Genomic DNA, 16,956 nt, shown 5'->3' on the forward strand with positions numbered 1-16,956 from the left:
AACATGAAAGTAGACTTAAAGGTCTTTATGGTTGTGGGTTTGTCCTACTCCCCTTTCCCTTAAAGATAGGTTTAATAAGTGCATGTCTCCAATCTTGAGAAATCTCCCCCTATGTGTATGACCTAGTGAATAATAGATGTAATGGCAATGTAAGTTCTTGCTCAAGTGTTCTCTGGTCATTGTTACTTATTCCGTCTCCTCCCTGCACTTTGTTTGGATCCGGTTTGCACAGTTCTTTTTCAATATAATCTGATTTGATTTCAGTATCTGGGGCTACCTGGATGTCACTAGGACAACTTGCCACCCCTTTTGTGGAGCCACACTTTTGCATAAGATTTTGTAAATATGTCTGTAATCTGTTGTCTCAGAATAAATTTTAGAATCTGCACACAGTTTATCGATTTGTGTATCTTTACTATTTCCACATCTTGTGCATCTATAAAAAGGTTTCCTATTATGCTCAATATCTTTATATAAATTTTCTTCAAATTTTTCTTGATCTTGTCTAACACTATGCTTAATCTGTTTGTCCAGCTCATTTCAGTTTTCAAAGTTGTAGTTCGACCTCTCTTCCAGTTCCTTGATGTTGCGTGCCTAGATCCCGATGTTATTTTTTTACTTTTTGCTCTCAATTTCTCTTTCAAAACTTTCCACATTCCATCTGCAGTTTTTCCACTGAACACCTCACTCCAGTTAGTTTTATATAGTAACCGTTTTGCTTCCCTATAATCTGTAATTAACCTTCTGTGCATTGGCTTAGATTTCAGTTTGGCAGAATTATCTAGCAACAAGTTAACCTTTATGACCCCATGATCACTGCACATCAACGGTAGTAAAACTCAACTTGAAGTTACAGTAATTTCTTTGGGAACACAAACAATATCTAGTATATTCCGTCCTCTGGTAGTTTTTTTTACAATCTGAAGCATTTATAGTGCTGATGACAGGAAGTTTCCAGGTCCAAAGACAAATACAAAATGCACAGACTTTCTCTTAGAGTTTTTAAATTAATAACAACACACTACTGCTGGGTCAACTGGATAACATCACTCTGTCACCTCTGCCTTCAGTTCCCAGGTTAACAGAAACTTAAAATTTAGCACCTCTGTGTTAAAAATAGATGTTTGCCTAGAACTGGAAGTCGTAAAACAGTTAAACACTTTTACATTGGAAACCTGTAAAGATTTCTGTTTCTGGACAATAGAAAGAACTTCTAGCTGTAGACATCCTGTCTTCTTGCTGAGTTAAACGCAACTGTTAAACTCTTTACTTGTCAGCTTATTTTTTTTAGAGTTTTGCAAGTTAACTCTCTATGTTCCAACTTCTACTATTAATATAGTTTATATGCACGTCTGTTCTTTTTCAGTAGGATATACAGTGGTTACATTCTTGAAGCTCAGTACATAACATACAGTTTAACACACTTCTGCACCAGCTGTTTAATGCACACAACATATAGTTCTTACATTTGTAAGAAAAGCATAAAAATTGTATTAATATTCACAAATGACATGATTATTTGCAAAATTCCAGATAGCTGGACTGGCAGTATTTTGGTTTGTCACAGTCTCCCTGAAGTTTATTGAGTCTAGTAGGGGTGGTTAACTGTCTGAAGTTGTACAAGTTTATGGTTGGAATAGGGTTATTGGGTAGTCCAGTAGACTGGAGTTGCCAGTCTATATTTAAGTCTGAGTATTATAGTTTTATGGTTAATTTGTTGGGATATCCAATACAGGATGGTTTCAGCAGTATCAGTGTTATTCCCTGGTGGCATATAAATTGCTGAAAAGCATATAATTTTCCTATTAATTTTTGGGAGTGTTAGCAGTTCATTATTAAATTTGGGTATTTCCTGTGGAAGTAAGGTGATGGTTAGGAAATTTTTATAGATGATAGCTACACCACCTGCACATGTGTTTTGTCTGTCATGCCTGAGTATATTGTATCTTGGGGGGGTCTTATTATCCTTTATTTTTTAACGAGGCTTTAGTAGCTATGGCCAAATCAGGATTGTATGCGTCAATGTACATACTTAGGTTCATATTTAGTAAGGTGAGCTTGGGTTCTGTTTTTTGATTTATTAGGTGACTAGTTTATTTTAGGGTTGGGAGTGATGGTATTATGAACAGCGGGACCTGGATTGGGGTGAATATCACCACTAATTTTTTAATTTATATTTTGCAGGAGGGGGAGAGTGGCCAGTTATATTTTGGTGTTGGTTTAGTCTTTGTAAATTTGGATACTTACATGTTTATAAGTAAATAAATCAAATGTGGTTTGTCTTTTTGGATTTTCTTAGCCATCACTTTCGCCATAAAGATTTCTAAGCTTTGTGTTCAGAAGTGCCTTTTTGGCAATCTACAAGGATATAATAATATCCAAATCTAATCGAAAACAGGCCTCTTAACATATTGAATTTCTGTAGTACCATTCAGTAATTTTTACTGTGTAGAAAAGAAACAAGGAAAGAAAGCAGTTTTAAATGTAGGTAGGGTAATTCTAGCACTAAGCAAACCATATAATTGTACTTGAGGCTTTGTATCTGTAAGTGTTGTTTGCTAGCAGTTAGATCCTTACATGGGCCTATTGTACTTGAGGCTTTGTATCTGTAAGTGTTGTTTGCTAGCAGTTAGATCCTTACATGGGCCTACCAATACCCAGTCAGTTAGTAGCTTCTGTTGCTTGTTATAGGGGAGCATTAGTATAGGACATGCGTTACTACAACGTAGACTGCTAGCACATTCATGAAATAGTACAGTCTGAACATTTGGTCTCAGGGCAGATCATAATTTTAAAGGCAAGTCTTAGATGACTTCCTTTAATTAGCCACTTTTGTTTAGCACATACTTTTTTTTTTTTTAATTTCTCCAAATCTTTTGGGTTTCTAATACCATGACAGGAATAGAGCCCCTACTTTGCGAGTAAATTGATTGATGACCATTCAGAATAAATTGCCCTGATGACTTGAGCCCACAGAGGATAGTAAAATTAGTTAACATCTTCTGTACCTTCGGATTCCTGAGGACAGTGGGTTGTCAGTACAGTGACCTGATTAGTGGGGCTTCTGAACCTTGAAGATTTCAGTGGGGGAGGGTCTTTCCTTTTATTCTTGTATTGTAGCCTGTCGTGCTTTAATTAGAACAGAGATAGCAAAGGTCTGCCCTCCTAGTTTGGTTCCATCCGTATCACTTTTGGGGGATTCCTGAAAAGCAGAGGTAATCTGATTAACAGCCCAGGGGTTTTTAGCCTATAATTTTGTTTGGTGGCACAGGGTAATTCTGCAGTGAATTACCTTAATCGGTCATCCCCAGGGATCTGGAGTCACTGAACATGCCACGTACCGTTTTTGTTTTTTTCTTGATTGTTTTCACTCAGGTTCTCCCTCGCCTTTTATTTTCCAGTGACAGAATTATTTTTAGAACACGAGAATTCATTACCACAGCAGGGAAATGAGACACTGGTTTAATGTCTCATTGAAAAGAGAGCATAATGCAGCACTACAGTGGTATTAAAGTATAAATCCCATCTCCCTGATGGAGCCTTTTTTTTTTTTTTAAATCCTCAACCTTTAAGTTTTCATGTTATCAGAAGCAAGTGCATAACCTGTTGAACCCTGATATGGCGGTACTAGTTACATGGCTGTTTGTAATATTGCTTTTTATTTGCCTTCATTCTGTACTTGGCCTGTATTTTACCTGAACATGTAGTAGTGGCAGGTGTTATTTTTAGTAATTTCTTACCGCATATAGTTGAAGCACTATAGTAGCGTTTAGTGAGAGGGTAACGAGCTCCGACATGCATCTACTGTAGACTGATTGACAACTTGGTACTCTAAAGGTTCAGCAGAGGAAAAAGAACAAAACAGCATGATCCAGCAACTTAGCAGATTTTGTTGTTGAAGGTTACCTTTTAGGAACCGTGAGAAGCAGGTAAAAGTCAAACTATATCTATTAGTAAACAACAGTGTGATTGAAACACTTTTGTAGTCTTTTAATTGTCTGGCTTCGAAGAATGACTGTCATTTTCTTTCTTGCAGGAACGGAACAATATTCCTTGTCACTTGTCTGACATCTCCTGTGGCCTCCAGTGTCAGAAGCTGCTTCCTTGTGGTATGCACAAATGTAAAAGGATCTGCCACAAGGGAGACTGCATCACAGATGTGCCCTGTACTCAACCTTGCATCACCCCTCGAAGCTGTGGCCACCCTTGTGAAGAGCCATGTCACCCTCGTTCACCATGCCCAGGAAAGCCATGCAAAGCTAAGGTATTGTGAAATTAATTTAGGACAGAAAACAATCACAGGCCTTTAGTATGTTTTACAAATTGATGTCTGCATTAAAGCTATTTGCAATTGGAACCATTTGTTTAGACTAGCTGTAGCCATTGATTTGCAGTTATTGCACCCAGATACATTGGGTTGCTCATTGCTGCTACTAGTTAGGTATAAACCAATGTCTGATTTAAATTTGCCTTTTGTTGCTAATTACCTTTTTGACCCTACATATTATTGTCACTTTTACATTTTTTTTGCACTTGTGAATACTACAGTAGCCACTGTTCATATTTTTGTGTTCTTTAGCCATATCCTGTGTTATCAACTTGTCTGAAATAATCCATTATCTCCCCATCCTATAACAAGAGTATGCAATTCTCTTTTGCCCCTTCTGTAGCCTACAAGATAGAAGAGTAGCAACTGCCTCATAATTGACAAAAACTTTATATTGCTACCTCACATTGGTTCCGTTTGTGAGAAGTGCAAGTATTTACTGAGCTTGGAGGGCACCTTCTCACCTCAGAACATATTCATTAAGTATACCACATGCTCAGTCACATAACACAGAGCACCTTCTCCTGAAAAGCAGGTTAAGATAATACTGCTTAAGCCTCCCGCAGGTAAGAATTAAGAAACCTTACCATTTAGTTTACATAACAACATGCCCAGCTTCACCCCAAAGCAGTGCACGTACCTCTAAAAATCAGATGAGTGCAGACTTCAAGCCCTTAAGGCCCACTAAGGCTGCATCGACCCACAGTATTGTTTTAATAATGGGTGACCCTATTGTCAGGCATATAGACACTGCCCTCACCAGGCTAAATAAGAAAAGGGTGACCTCTCTTTCTGGTCTAGAATCCAGGATAACAAGGGCTGTTAAAACCCTCCAGTCTGACAGTGACTAGCCTTCTACAGGCCAGTGATCAAGGAGCTTCAGTCCTCTCTGCATCAAGAGCAATTTCCCCTAAGAGCACACAGGGCACACACTCAGCCCGGGGTCTAGGTGTCTGTCTCCCTCCAGGTCCCCAGTAAGGCTCCTGACTGGAACTGTGGAGTTAAATCCTCAGCCAAGTGCCTAAATCAAGTCCTCTAGCACCCTGTTTGTGAAACCAGTGCTTTGTGTCCCTGCTCCAAGTAGCTAACACACACACTGTGAGATCTGATTTTTAACACCTGCATACCTGGTAAAGGCTGGCACAGATTTACCTGCTGTGCCCCCTTCTTCCCAGAGTACAAGTTAGATGTTCTTCTGTTCAGTGTTGCAATATTCTTTACATCTGGGTTGTATTCCAGTCAACCCTACGTCTAGCCTGTATACAGAAGCTTAGAGCCACTGCCTATACATGGGGCTTCGCATTTAGGCACAGACAATATCAGCCATAAAAGGGACGTCTGCACATACAATCTTTGGAACTTTTTTGCTGCCATTCAGAAGGGTTTACTCATGCATTTGGTCTGCCATTGGAAACCGTTGGTGTCGTCTTCCATCTTCAGATAAGTACCCCATAGGGGATTTAATGTATTGCTACTGCCTTTTTGTTTTTGTTAGTGTCATCCAGACAGGGCAAGTGTAGGTATGGAAGGCAAATTCAACATAGATATTCATAAGCTTTGCTTGTTTTGCTTAGGGCCTAATCACGACCACCAGGTCTGCTCTGTTTGTCAGGGCTTTGTTCCTAAAACATTGCGTAGTCATCTGTCAGCCTTGAATCTCTATTTAGAAAATCAAAGACTCAAATGTCTGGCTAGGGATGCTATGGAAGGTATCATAAGTGCTTCTGAGCTGTCTATTAAAAGGAAGGTTAGCAAATCAAGGCCCAAGTCCACTTTAGCTGCTCTTACTCCTTTCGATGTATCCCTTGCGGTTGATGGAAAACTGGCAGTGATCTTACTCCTTTCGATGTATCCCTTGCGGTTGATGGAAAACTGGCAGTGAGACTTGAGGTAGGGTGCGCTCCTCCGGAGATTGCTGGTATGGAAGTAGTCAGAAGTGTGGATCCTAACACATCTGAGTCTATGCAGACATCCAGTTCAGATGATCTGGGGGAACCACATCTCATTATTGCAGAAGACTCTGGGACTGTTCCAGCATCTTTGTCTAGGAAGTTGTCAAGAGCTAGGGCCTACGTCGCCATTTCCCTGCAGCAGGAGAAACATATTAAAAATAAGCAAAAAACTAAACATGATGTTCGTGTTACACTGCTGCAGTCATTACACTTGGGTTAGCCTGAGTTCCAAAGTCTTGGTCTGGCATCGGTTGCTGTCGCTTCCTCCCTGACGTCAGTGCGCCAGGGGTATATAAGATGCATCCGACGCCATTTTCTTCAGTCTTTCTTGCCACGCGATGCCCGAAGCAGAAGCAGTTCGCAAGTGCCGGTCGGCTGACTCCTTGGATTTTCGAAGTCGAATTTCAGATCCGAAGTCTTCAATAAAGCTAAGTACCTCGTTGGCGAAACTTTTTTCTTGCCTCAGTCCGATGTCAGAAAAAGTTAATTGTATTTCTTGTGGGAAGCAAATACCTCATAAGGACTTCCACTCTTACTGTATTCCATGCCTAGGCCCTGATCACGATGTCAGTAATTGTCGGTTTTGTGCTAGATTTAACAAACACACTATAAAAAGACGTTTTGATTTTGCTTTGCACTACTTTGGCCGAAGGTTCAATTATACGATGCCATCAGATCAGCCGACGACCTCAATACCGAAAAAAACACAAAGACAAGGATAAAGACAGGCATCCGAGGTCCAAAACAGACGACGAAACCTCTTCTAGGCCAGTCGCCGGTTCTCAGTGAGGTGCTTTCGCAGCCCCTGACACCCACTACCTCAGAGCCACAGGCCGCTTCCGACTCCCACGTGGAGACATCTAGGCCTCTGGAAACTCAAGGTATTGGGCCTATGGAAACTAATCCCTCAGATGGGTCCGGAGCCGCTGAGCAGGCATCAGCCTGTAAGGGTGTTTTCAGACCTTCACAACTTACCATTAAAACAACAGCCAAGGCAAAGAAACAAGTAGAGCATTCTCTTGGACAGTCCTCCATGCCTAAGAAACAGATGCTTAAAATGGACGAAAACCTCATTACTCTAATCAGGGGTTCCCATCCCCCTCCTGAGAAAAGGCCTAGGCAGGATACAGACTGACTCCTCTGATCAGGTTTCCATTTCCTCTGATTCCTCTTCAAACCAGGGATACTCTCTACCCCCCTATGAGGACTCTGATGCTGAAGAATCTATCCCTTCAGCCTCTCCTCCTGAGGATTATTCTTTGGGGAAACTTTACATACCATGAGGGAGCATTTCCATTGGGAAAGCCAGGATTACTCAGAATCTAAGAAAAGGCTCCGGGATTTCCTCTTATTGCCTCAGCACAGGCCCCTGGCTATTCTGCCTGTGCTAGATATTGTGGATGATGTGTTCTCTGAATCCAGTTCATCTCCTGACTCCTTGCCCCCTGCTCCAGCCAAACCAGATAGGTATTATAGAGTCCCTGACTCTCAAGTTTCTTTACAAAAACCCTTCTGCTGATCCAGAAACTATTTCCCAGGGTCCAAAAGGGGTTAAGGCTTCCATTGCAAAAAATCCAGTACCCTCTGACAGAGATTCCAGAGCTTTGGATAGATGGGGGAAGAAAGTATACACTTCTGCAACTTTAGCAGTAAGCGCTTTAATTTGCCAATTTCACATGCTTAAGTACCAACAATATTTAATGGCTCAGTTAAAACAGAACATACTTGCAATCCCAGAAGCTCCTGATTGTAAATAAATACAGGATTTATTACATGCAGTTGAACAGGTGGGAAATCATACTCTGCAATGTGGTTTTGATTCTTTAGAGGCCTCTTGTAGAGCCGCAGTTACAGGTTCTGTGATTCGAAGACGTGCTTGGTTAAAAGAACAAAGTTTACCTGATCATGTTAAGGCAAAGTTATTGGATGCTCCTTTACAGCATGATACTTTGTTTGGTGTTAAGGCAGAAGGCGGTGTTAAAGAAAATGGAGGATAAAGCTAAATCTCTGCAAACAGTCAAGGATTGCTTACAGGTACAGCCACCTCGGTTTAGCAGAAATTGGCCAACAAAGAATTGGTCCTTTCCAGTGTCAGACAGGCCACAGAGAGGCAGATACAGATGCCCAAGAGGCAGAGCTCAACCCCAAGGCTCAAACAGACAATGACAGTGGGGGCACCTCAACCCCAAAAGGTGGTGAGGGAAAGTCTCAACCTTACAGGAAATGGTCACAATGACTTTCCCCTTCGTACGCCAAGCACGTCCCTTCTGGAAGCCCCCTTAGGGGGAAAACTAGCACTTTTTTCTCAAAACTGGCAAACAATCACCCAAGACAAATGGGTCCTGAATATTGTGTCACAAGGTTACAGATTCCACTTTCATACTTTATCAAGGTTAAAAGGAATGCCAGACATGCCACAAAATCAATGGGCAGAGGCACAAAAACAAATTTCAGCCCTCATGGACATGAGAGCTATTCAAAAAGTACCACAACAGGAAACAAGGACAAGGATTTTACTCAAGACTCTTCCTGGTCCCCAGAAAGGACAAGGCCTGGAGGCCCATACTAGATCTTTCAATTCTGAATACTTACCTGAATATTCCGAAATTCAAAATGTTGACATTACAGCAGCTTCTACCCATGCTGGGCAAGAAGGCTTGGCTTGTTACTCTGGACCTCAGAGGCATACCTGCATGTCCCTATCAGACAAATTTGCAGAAGATACCTGAGATTCAAAGCTGGTACAATGCACTACCAATTCTCTGCACTGCCCTTTGGCTTATCTACTGCGCCCAGGGTCTTCACAAAGTGCCTGGCACCAGTAATTGCATTTTGCAGACAAAAAGGAATTCAAATATATCCATACCTGGACGAATGCCTTATTCAAGCAGAGACAAAGGACATTCTTCTACAGCATCTGGCATTTGTAAAAAGGTTGCTAATTTGTCTAGTGTACACAGTAAACAAAAAGAAGTCAAAACTAGTGCCCTCGCAACAGATAAAATTCCTGGGTGCCAGCTTAAATACAACGGCCCAGATGGCTTACCCTCACGCCAGGCAAACAAGTTCAACTAACTCAATATTTTCAATTGCTGGCAAGAAAGTCCCATCTCCCTGCAAGAAAAATTCTGCAGGCCCTGGGATTCATGGCATCCTGCATTCTACTAATACCATATGCCAGACTGCATATGAGGAAATTACAATGGTACCTGAAAAGTGTTTGGACTAAACACTCACAGTTTAGAAGCAGTAATACCAATGATTCCCTGCCTACAACAGGAGTTTCGATGGTGGGTACAGGCATGTCCCCTAAACAAGGGTCAGCCTTTTACCCAACCCACAGCCAGGCAAACTCTAACAACAGATGCTTCGGATTACGCCTGGGGGAGCACACATTGCAGGAAAATGCATTCAGGGCAAGTGGACCACAGACCAGATGCATCTTCACATCAATCAAAAAGAGATGTTGGCTGTTCAAAATGCCCTAACAGCTTTCAAGGACCTTCTACATCCAGGACAATTACTACTAAAGACAGACAACCCCACAGTAATGTGGTACATAAACAAGCAACGGGGCACTCATTCTTATCCCCTATGCAGGCAAGCCATGACCTTGTGGAACGCAGCTCTAACGTATCAAGTTCACCTGCAAGCACAATTCCTGCCAGGAAAGAAAAATACTCTGGCAGATGATCTAAGCAGAAATATCATGGACCCTCATGAATGGAAATTGAATCCACAAATCTTCAGCATGGTAACGCAAAAGTGGTGATGCCCAGACATAGATCTTTTTGCCTCCCCACTGAATTGCCAATACAAAAATTCTGCACAAGGACTTATCACAAACAAGCATGCAAAGTGGATGCTCTTCTGTTCAGCTGGAAGAACCTAAAAGTTTATGCCTCTCCTTTCAAAGGTACTCCTAAAAGCCAGACAAGAAAAAACAGATGATCCTGATTGCTCCAGACTGGCCACGCCAGCACTGGTACCCTATCTTAAGGAACTTGGCATAAGGCCCACCGTGGATTTTGCCTCAAATTCCACACCTTCTGACTCAGCAAAACAATCAGATCCTGCACGGTCAGCTCAAAACCCTAAACCTGGCTGCATGGCAGATACATTTGTCAAACAGGCAACACCTCTCTCTAAAGCTGTTACGGATGTCATTTTGGAGGCCAGGAGGCCTAGCACCAGGAAGGCTTACTCAGAAAAATGGAAGAGATTCTTCGCCTGGAACCAGGCTCAAAGCCTTGACCCTCTTGTTCCAAATATTTTTCAGATTTTACAATACTTAACTGAGATGCTGGACAGAGGCCTATCCTTCTCATCAATTAAGATCCACGCCTCTGCCATGTCAACATATTACAACACGGATCCTCCTTTATTCTCTCATCCCTTGCTAAAGCAGTACCTCAGAGGGGCTAAAAACATAAGACCTCCCCGGAGAGCACCAACACCAACTTGGGACCTCAATTTCATTTTGGAAGAACTGACCCTACCACCTTTTGAGCCAGCCAATACAGCTGATCTAAAATTTTTATCATGGAAAACAGCTCTGCTCCTGGCAGTAACTTCAGCACGAAGAGTCTCAGAGCTGCAGGCATTAATGGCAGTGGAACCTTTTATAATTTTTCATCAGGACAGGGTATCTTTAAGGACAAACCCTACCTTTATGCCAAAGGTGGTATCTAGTGTGGCTCTTAACCAAACCACACGTTTGCCAACTTTTTATCCAAGCCCCCAGAATAAAGGGGAGAAACTTCTGCATTCTTTGGACATACACAGGCAGCTACGCTTCTACTTGGACAAAACAAAGGCTTTCAGGAAAACTGAGCAACTGTTTGTAGCATATGCTGCAGGATCACAGGGCAAGGATATCTCAAAGCAGACTATATCCAAATGGATAGGACACTGTATTCGGTACTGCTACACACAGCATGGAAAATCAGTCCCAAATAACATTAGGCCACATTCCACCAGGGCAACAGCCACTTCAACAGCCTTTCTCAGAGGAGTACCTACCAAGGAAATTTTGGAGGCTGCAACTTGGAGTTCAGTGCACACCTTTACCAAGCATTACCACCTGCCTCTTTACTCTAAATCCAGAGCAGGATTTGCCACTGCAGTTCTGCAGGGCCTCATAGCCAATCCTAACTCTCTATAGACCAGCCACCCAGCCTCAGCTTTGGGATTCTACCCAAGTGTAATGACTGCAGCAGTGTAACATGATGAACATAGTACAGTTTTGTACCTACCATAAATGTAGATGTTCGAGTGTTCACACTGCTGCAGTCCAGGTTACACTCCCTCCATCCCCTCTGAACTAGCTGGACTTATCTATACCTTTCTATCCTATACAACCTTTGGGGTGTATTTGCTGGTAACTGAATGTATTGTTTTTATTGAATATTTTTGATTAGCAATATGTATTGCCTACCTGCTTGGGGGCACCTGACATCTGGGGCAAGAAAAACTGAAGAAAATGGCGTCGGATGCATCTTATATACCCCTGGTGCACTGACGTCAGGGAGGAAGCTACAGCAACCTACGCCGGACCAAGACTTTGGAACTCGGGACGAGGATAACCCAAGTATAATGACTGCAGCAGTGTGAACACTAGAACATCTACATTTATGGTAGGTATAAAACTGTACTTTCCTGCTCATCCTACCCCTACATCGGATTGGGAAGTTTTTTCCCAGGGTCTTAAGGCTCTGACTCTGAGGCCTTTGGCTCCGACTCTCCTATAGCCAGCCCAGCCTTCTCCTCCTCTCCAGTGCTACCTTTGTGGTCCCAGAGGCCTTCTTCAGGGCAGCCTTTTGAATTCCTAATTCTTGACACTGATTCTGAGTAGTCATCCTCTGATGAAGATGCTTTAGCATATTGGACCCAGATTCTTTCTCCACTGGAATATGCTTCCCCAGAGGAAGAGGAATTCTTTGAGATTTCTCTCAAATCTCAGAAGAACAAGAGAGAGATTGAGCTTCTCCAGCTGGCACCCCTTGTCTTTCAGCAGTTCCACCAGCCTTCTTAGATGCCTTTAAGGCAGCATCAAAGACCACTGCCTCACAGGCCCCTGCCCCTAAAAGACCTGATCGCTTATGTAAGGTCCCTGAGATTGCAAGTTTCTTTTTAAATGCCCCTCAGCTGACCCAACTGTGATTTCCATTCCTTCGGGTAAATTTTCATGGCGATCTCCTTCAACCAGTCTGCTTCCTTCTGATAAGGAAAGAAAAAATTTGGAAAGACTGGGTAAGAATGTGTCTACCTCTTCCGCATTGGCGATCAGGGCCCTAAATTATCAAAGACACATCTAGGTATGCTTTGGCTGTTCTCACTCAGGCTACCCAGGCTCTTTCCTCATTGCCTGAATCAGAGGCCAAATCATTGGCTCTCACGTTTATCAGACTCCTCCCGGGTAGCTAGACAATCTGTCACATGTAGTTATGATGCAGTTGAGGCCTCTTCCAGAGCAGCAGCTTCTGCATCTGTTCTCAGAAGCCATTCCTGTTTATGACTTAAGGCACTCCCTGATGGCATAAAGGCAAAATTCCTTGATGCTCCTCTAGATAATTCCTCCCTGTTTGGCAGAGCAGCTGCAGAGTTATTTAAATCACTTCAGGAATCGGGTAAGGAGCTTCAGGATTTGAAATGCTTGTTCTCCAGTCCCAAAATTACATAGGAACGTTCATGCCAAAACTCCTTTTGTCAGGAAACCTGCTTGTTCCTCCACTTCTTCTGGAACTAGGTCTCATAAGCCTTCTAGGAGACACCCATGGACTAAGGCTGTTACTCTGCTGCTGTTGCTCCTTCTCGGCAGCCCTTTCATCCCAGACAGTCCTCTGTGATGCTTCGTCTCCTTTTCAAAGCCGTACCTCCTTGTCTCTTCACCTTTCTTATCCAAAGCAGGTACTTTATGACTTGGGAGATGCTCCCTCCATTGCAGGAAATGCCTCACCCCCAGTCAACTACATCTGTTTCCCTCAATTCTTGCTCAACTTTCCCATCAAGGCACCATCCAGTCTGTCCCTCTGGACCAACTGGGGGGAGGTGTGATTTTACTCCAGGATGTTTCTGTTTCCAAGCAAAGATGGTCCTTGGAGGCCTATATTAGATCTTTCCCTATTAAACACTTTCCTAGTGGTGCCTTCTTTCAGAATGCTATTCCTGCCTGCTCTCCTTCCCCTGGTCCCACATCAAGACTTCTCAACTTCCCTGGATCTGAAGGATGCATACCTCTGTTCATCCTCACTTCAGGAAGTTTGTGTTTCTTGGTGGGTTCTTTGCACTGTCAGTTTACTGTCTTGCCCTTTGGACTTTCTACTGCTCAAGGGTATTCACAAAGTGCCTGGCCCCAGCTATTGCCTGTATGAGGCTAAAAGGTCTACAAGTCTTACCCATACATGGATGATCTTCTATTTCTGGCCAACAGTCCAGACTTGCTAACCCAGTATCTGAACATAGCTATTCCCTTTCTGCAGGCCCTGAGTTTCTCGAACATCATCCCTTCTACCAAGTCAAGACCTTATTTTCCTGGGGTGCAGGTTCTGCACAGACTTGATTTTTCATCCGTGGAAAAAGTAACTTATCTCAAGGCCTTCATGGAGGTTCTTATGCCTCCTCTTTCTGTCATGGCCATGGAGTTTTTGAGATTGCTGGGGTTCATGACCTTCACTCTCCCCATGATGCCTTTAGCAAAGCTATACATGAGGAAGTTCCAGTGGTTTCTAAGGACAGTTTGATATAGATGTCTTGATTCCCCTGCTCCGTTGTGTGAAAAAAGTTGCATTGGTGGATACAGCAACTCTGTTAGAACCCTGGCCTTACCTCTACATTCCCTTAGTACTTTATTACCTGTGCGAGTTGCTCAACAGTGGGCTTTCCTATTCTTCAGTTAAAGTTCATTGTTCTGCCTTGTTTGCCTTTAACACCCCCTTAGCTTCCAGGTTAGAAGTTAAGCTTTTTTTTTTTTTTTTTTTTTTTTTTTTAAAGGCATCCTACATTTAAGGACCCCCCCCCCCTGCCAGGAAACAAGTTCCTCCTCCTTGGGATCTTAATTGTATGTTAGAATTGCTTACTTGGGCCCCTTTTGAACCAGCAGCTTCTGCTTCTCTAACGTTCTGCAGGTGGAAAACTGTGCTTTTAGTAGCCTTAAACTCTGCCAGAAGGGTGTCTGAGATTCAGGCATTGATGGCTTACCCCTTTCCTAGTTTTTCATAAGGAGAGAGTATCCTTGAGAACTAATCCAAGCTTCATGCCTAAAGTGGTGAATGGGTTTTCTCTTGTCCATCCAATTGCCTGCCTCTTTCTCTTCTGCACAGTCCTCCAGTTAGAGGGATTTGCATACCTTGGATGTTCATAGACAACTCAGATTTTATCTTGACAAAACTAAGTCCATTAGGAGGTCTGATCAGTTTTTTTTTATTTCCTTTCATTCCAAGGCTCTGGGTTTGTCTGTATCTAAGCAAACCATCTCCACATGGATCTAAGACTATTGTGTTTTGCTATGAATTCCATGGGAAGGCTTTATCCGCATCTGTTAAGGCCCATTCCACTAGATCAGTACCATCCTCAGGGACCTTCTTTAAAGATCTAGATGCTCATTCCATCCTGGAAGCTGCCACTTGGTCATCTGTTCATACCATTACTAAACAGTACAAATTTGAGACTGTTTCCAGGTCCAGGACAGAATTTGCCAGGCAGTTCTCCATGGATTCCTGGAAAGTGCTTCCTCTTAGCTTTTTCCTACTCTAGCCACCACCCTGGGTTCCCTTTCAGTTTTGGCGCTCTCCTATATGTAAAGAATACTGCAACATGGAATTAGAAGGACATAAAATAGATGTGTAAAAATCTTACCATAACTGTAGATGTCCTTCTCTTCTATGTTGCAATATTGTATCCCTCCCTTCTTCCCTGTACAACTTGCTTTTTCCTAGGATGATCTCCTTGGGCTCCTTTTGTACTCCTTTCCTTATGGAGCTTTCTTATTCTGAAGATTGTATGTGCGGATGTCCCTTTTATGGCTGACATTGTCTGTGCCTTCATGCGACATCCCACATACAGGCACTGGCTGTAAGCTTTTGTATACATGCCTGACTTCAGGTCGATTGTCAATGCAACCCATATGCAAAGAATAGTGCAACATAGAAGAGAAGGGACATCTATGGTTATGGTAAGATTTTTGCACAACTATTCTTTGTCACTGTGCAGTGTCTGGTGACAATCAGCTACTCCAAGGCCTTTGAAGTGTGTCCAGTTATACTGTGTAATATTAATACTAATACTAGTAGTTGACCAAGACAGCTAAGCCTTCAGGAGTGGCCCACACAGTCACCAGGTGAATATAAGCACTCTCAAAGGTTAAATATTTTCTAAAAGGATCAGTAACAATAAATGTTTTAAATATATTTAATAATTAATAAAAGAACATGAAAATATCGAATATATATTTGAAGTAAACCACAGAGTTCAAATCACAGGAAATATTGAAAATAACATTGATGGACAGACTCAGACAAATAAAGAAAAACAGTATCTAAACTAAACTTCACTAAATTTTCCTGACTGAATCTAGGAGAATTACTGTTCCCTACTTAACTTAATAGAGCACGACAGATGTGGTGAATGGTCGTCCTTGTTGTCAGGCCCAAGATAAAATACACAATACTGAGAAATTTCATTGTAATATCTAAAATTTCCAGGATGGCTTTTAGAATGACCTCATCTGGTCACCTGACTCTAGGTTCTCACAGTATCCCCACTTGAAGCTGGGACAGGAATGTAGCATAGACTGCTACAATCCACATCTAAATGTTTATGGCAGTGCCCTGGAGCCATGAAACAATTAAGGTCCTTCCCCTCTTCTTTACAGAAATTAAACAATGGCTTCTCCTGGACCTACTGACTCAGGTTCCATTCAACACAGTGGGGTTCCATGCTTATGGCCTAACAGCTAATTTAATTTCAAGGATTTTCCAAAAGGATCCTTTGCTAACATATATATATATATACAGTCTCACGTGCATATTCCTTCTCTGTCCAGCAGGACCTACTGTTGATACATTTCTTAACAACAGCAACTTTACAAGCACATTTTGATTTTCAAATGCCATACAGTTTTAATACATCTGTAGCATAAGCATCTGTACAAATCAGTTTTATGTTCATATGCCATACGGTTCTAATACATTTGTAACACAAGCATCTTGTATAAATCAGTGTGATATTCAAAGGACATGTCATTCTTTACAGAACTCCAGCTGGCTATGGTGGCACTAGCCTGTGTCACCACACTGACAAATATGATTATGACCTGGTAGTAGCCTTTGTGGGGGGTGAATGGCCTTAGGCACTTTACCCAGAGAGAGAGATGCAGAAGGATAAGATTGAGCTTAACTTCTCCATTGGTATGAGGCAGGAAAGACACCGATTCTGAGTGGTCTTTTGCCATCACCTAGAATGATGCCAGGATTCAAAGACAAAATGATTGGCTTTGCTCATTGGTTAGTGTATCTGGTGTCATTCTAGGGGTTTCCAGTACGTGTGATCTTTGGATGAGATGGCTGAGATGCCTTCCTGCTTTGCCAAGCATGCTCTGCAGCTGTTACCAAGGCTTTCACATTCCCTCCAAAACCTTTTTAGGAAGAGTATCTCTACAGGGCATTCTAACCCAGTAAA

General features: G+C 42.3%; 1 protein-coding gene across 1 annotated transcript in view; it reads left to right on the plus strand.

Moving 5' to 3' along the window:
• NFX1 (nuclear transcription factor, X-box binding 1) overlaps positions 1–16,956 on the plus strand; it is a 1,622,551-nt gene that overhangs the window by 982,902 nt on the left and 622,693 nt on the right. Inside the window, exon 14 of the mRNA XM_044065583.1 lies at positions 4,037–4,264. Coding sequence (XP_043921518.1) covers positions 4,037–4,264 — 228 coding nt within the window. The remainder of the gene's footprint in view (positions 1–4,036; positions 4,265–16,956) is intronic.

The sequence above is a fragment of the Protopterus annectens genome, chromosome 3.part0 (assembly GCF_019279795.1).
Source record: "Protopterus annectens isolate FY-2018-M chromosome 3.part0, PAN1.0, whole genome shotgun sequence".
Classification (NCBI taxonomy): domain Eukaryota; kingdom Metazoa; phylum Chordata; order Ceratodontiformes; family Protopteridae; genus Protopterus; species Protopterus annectens.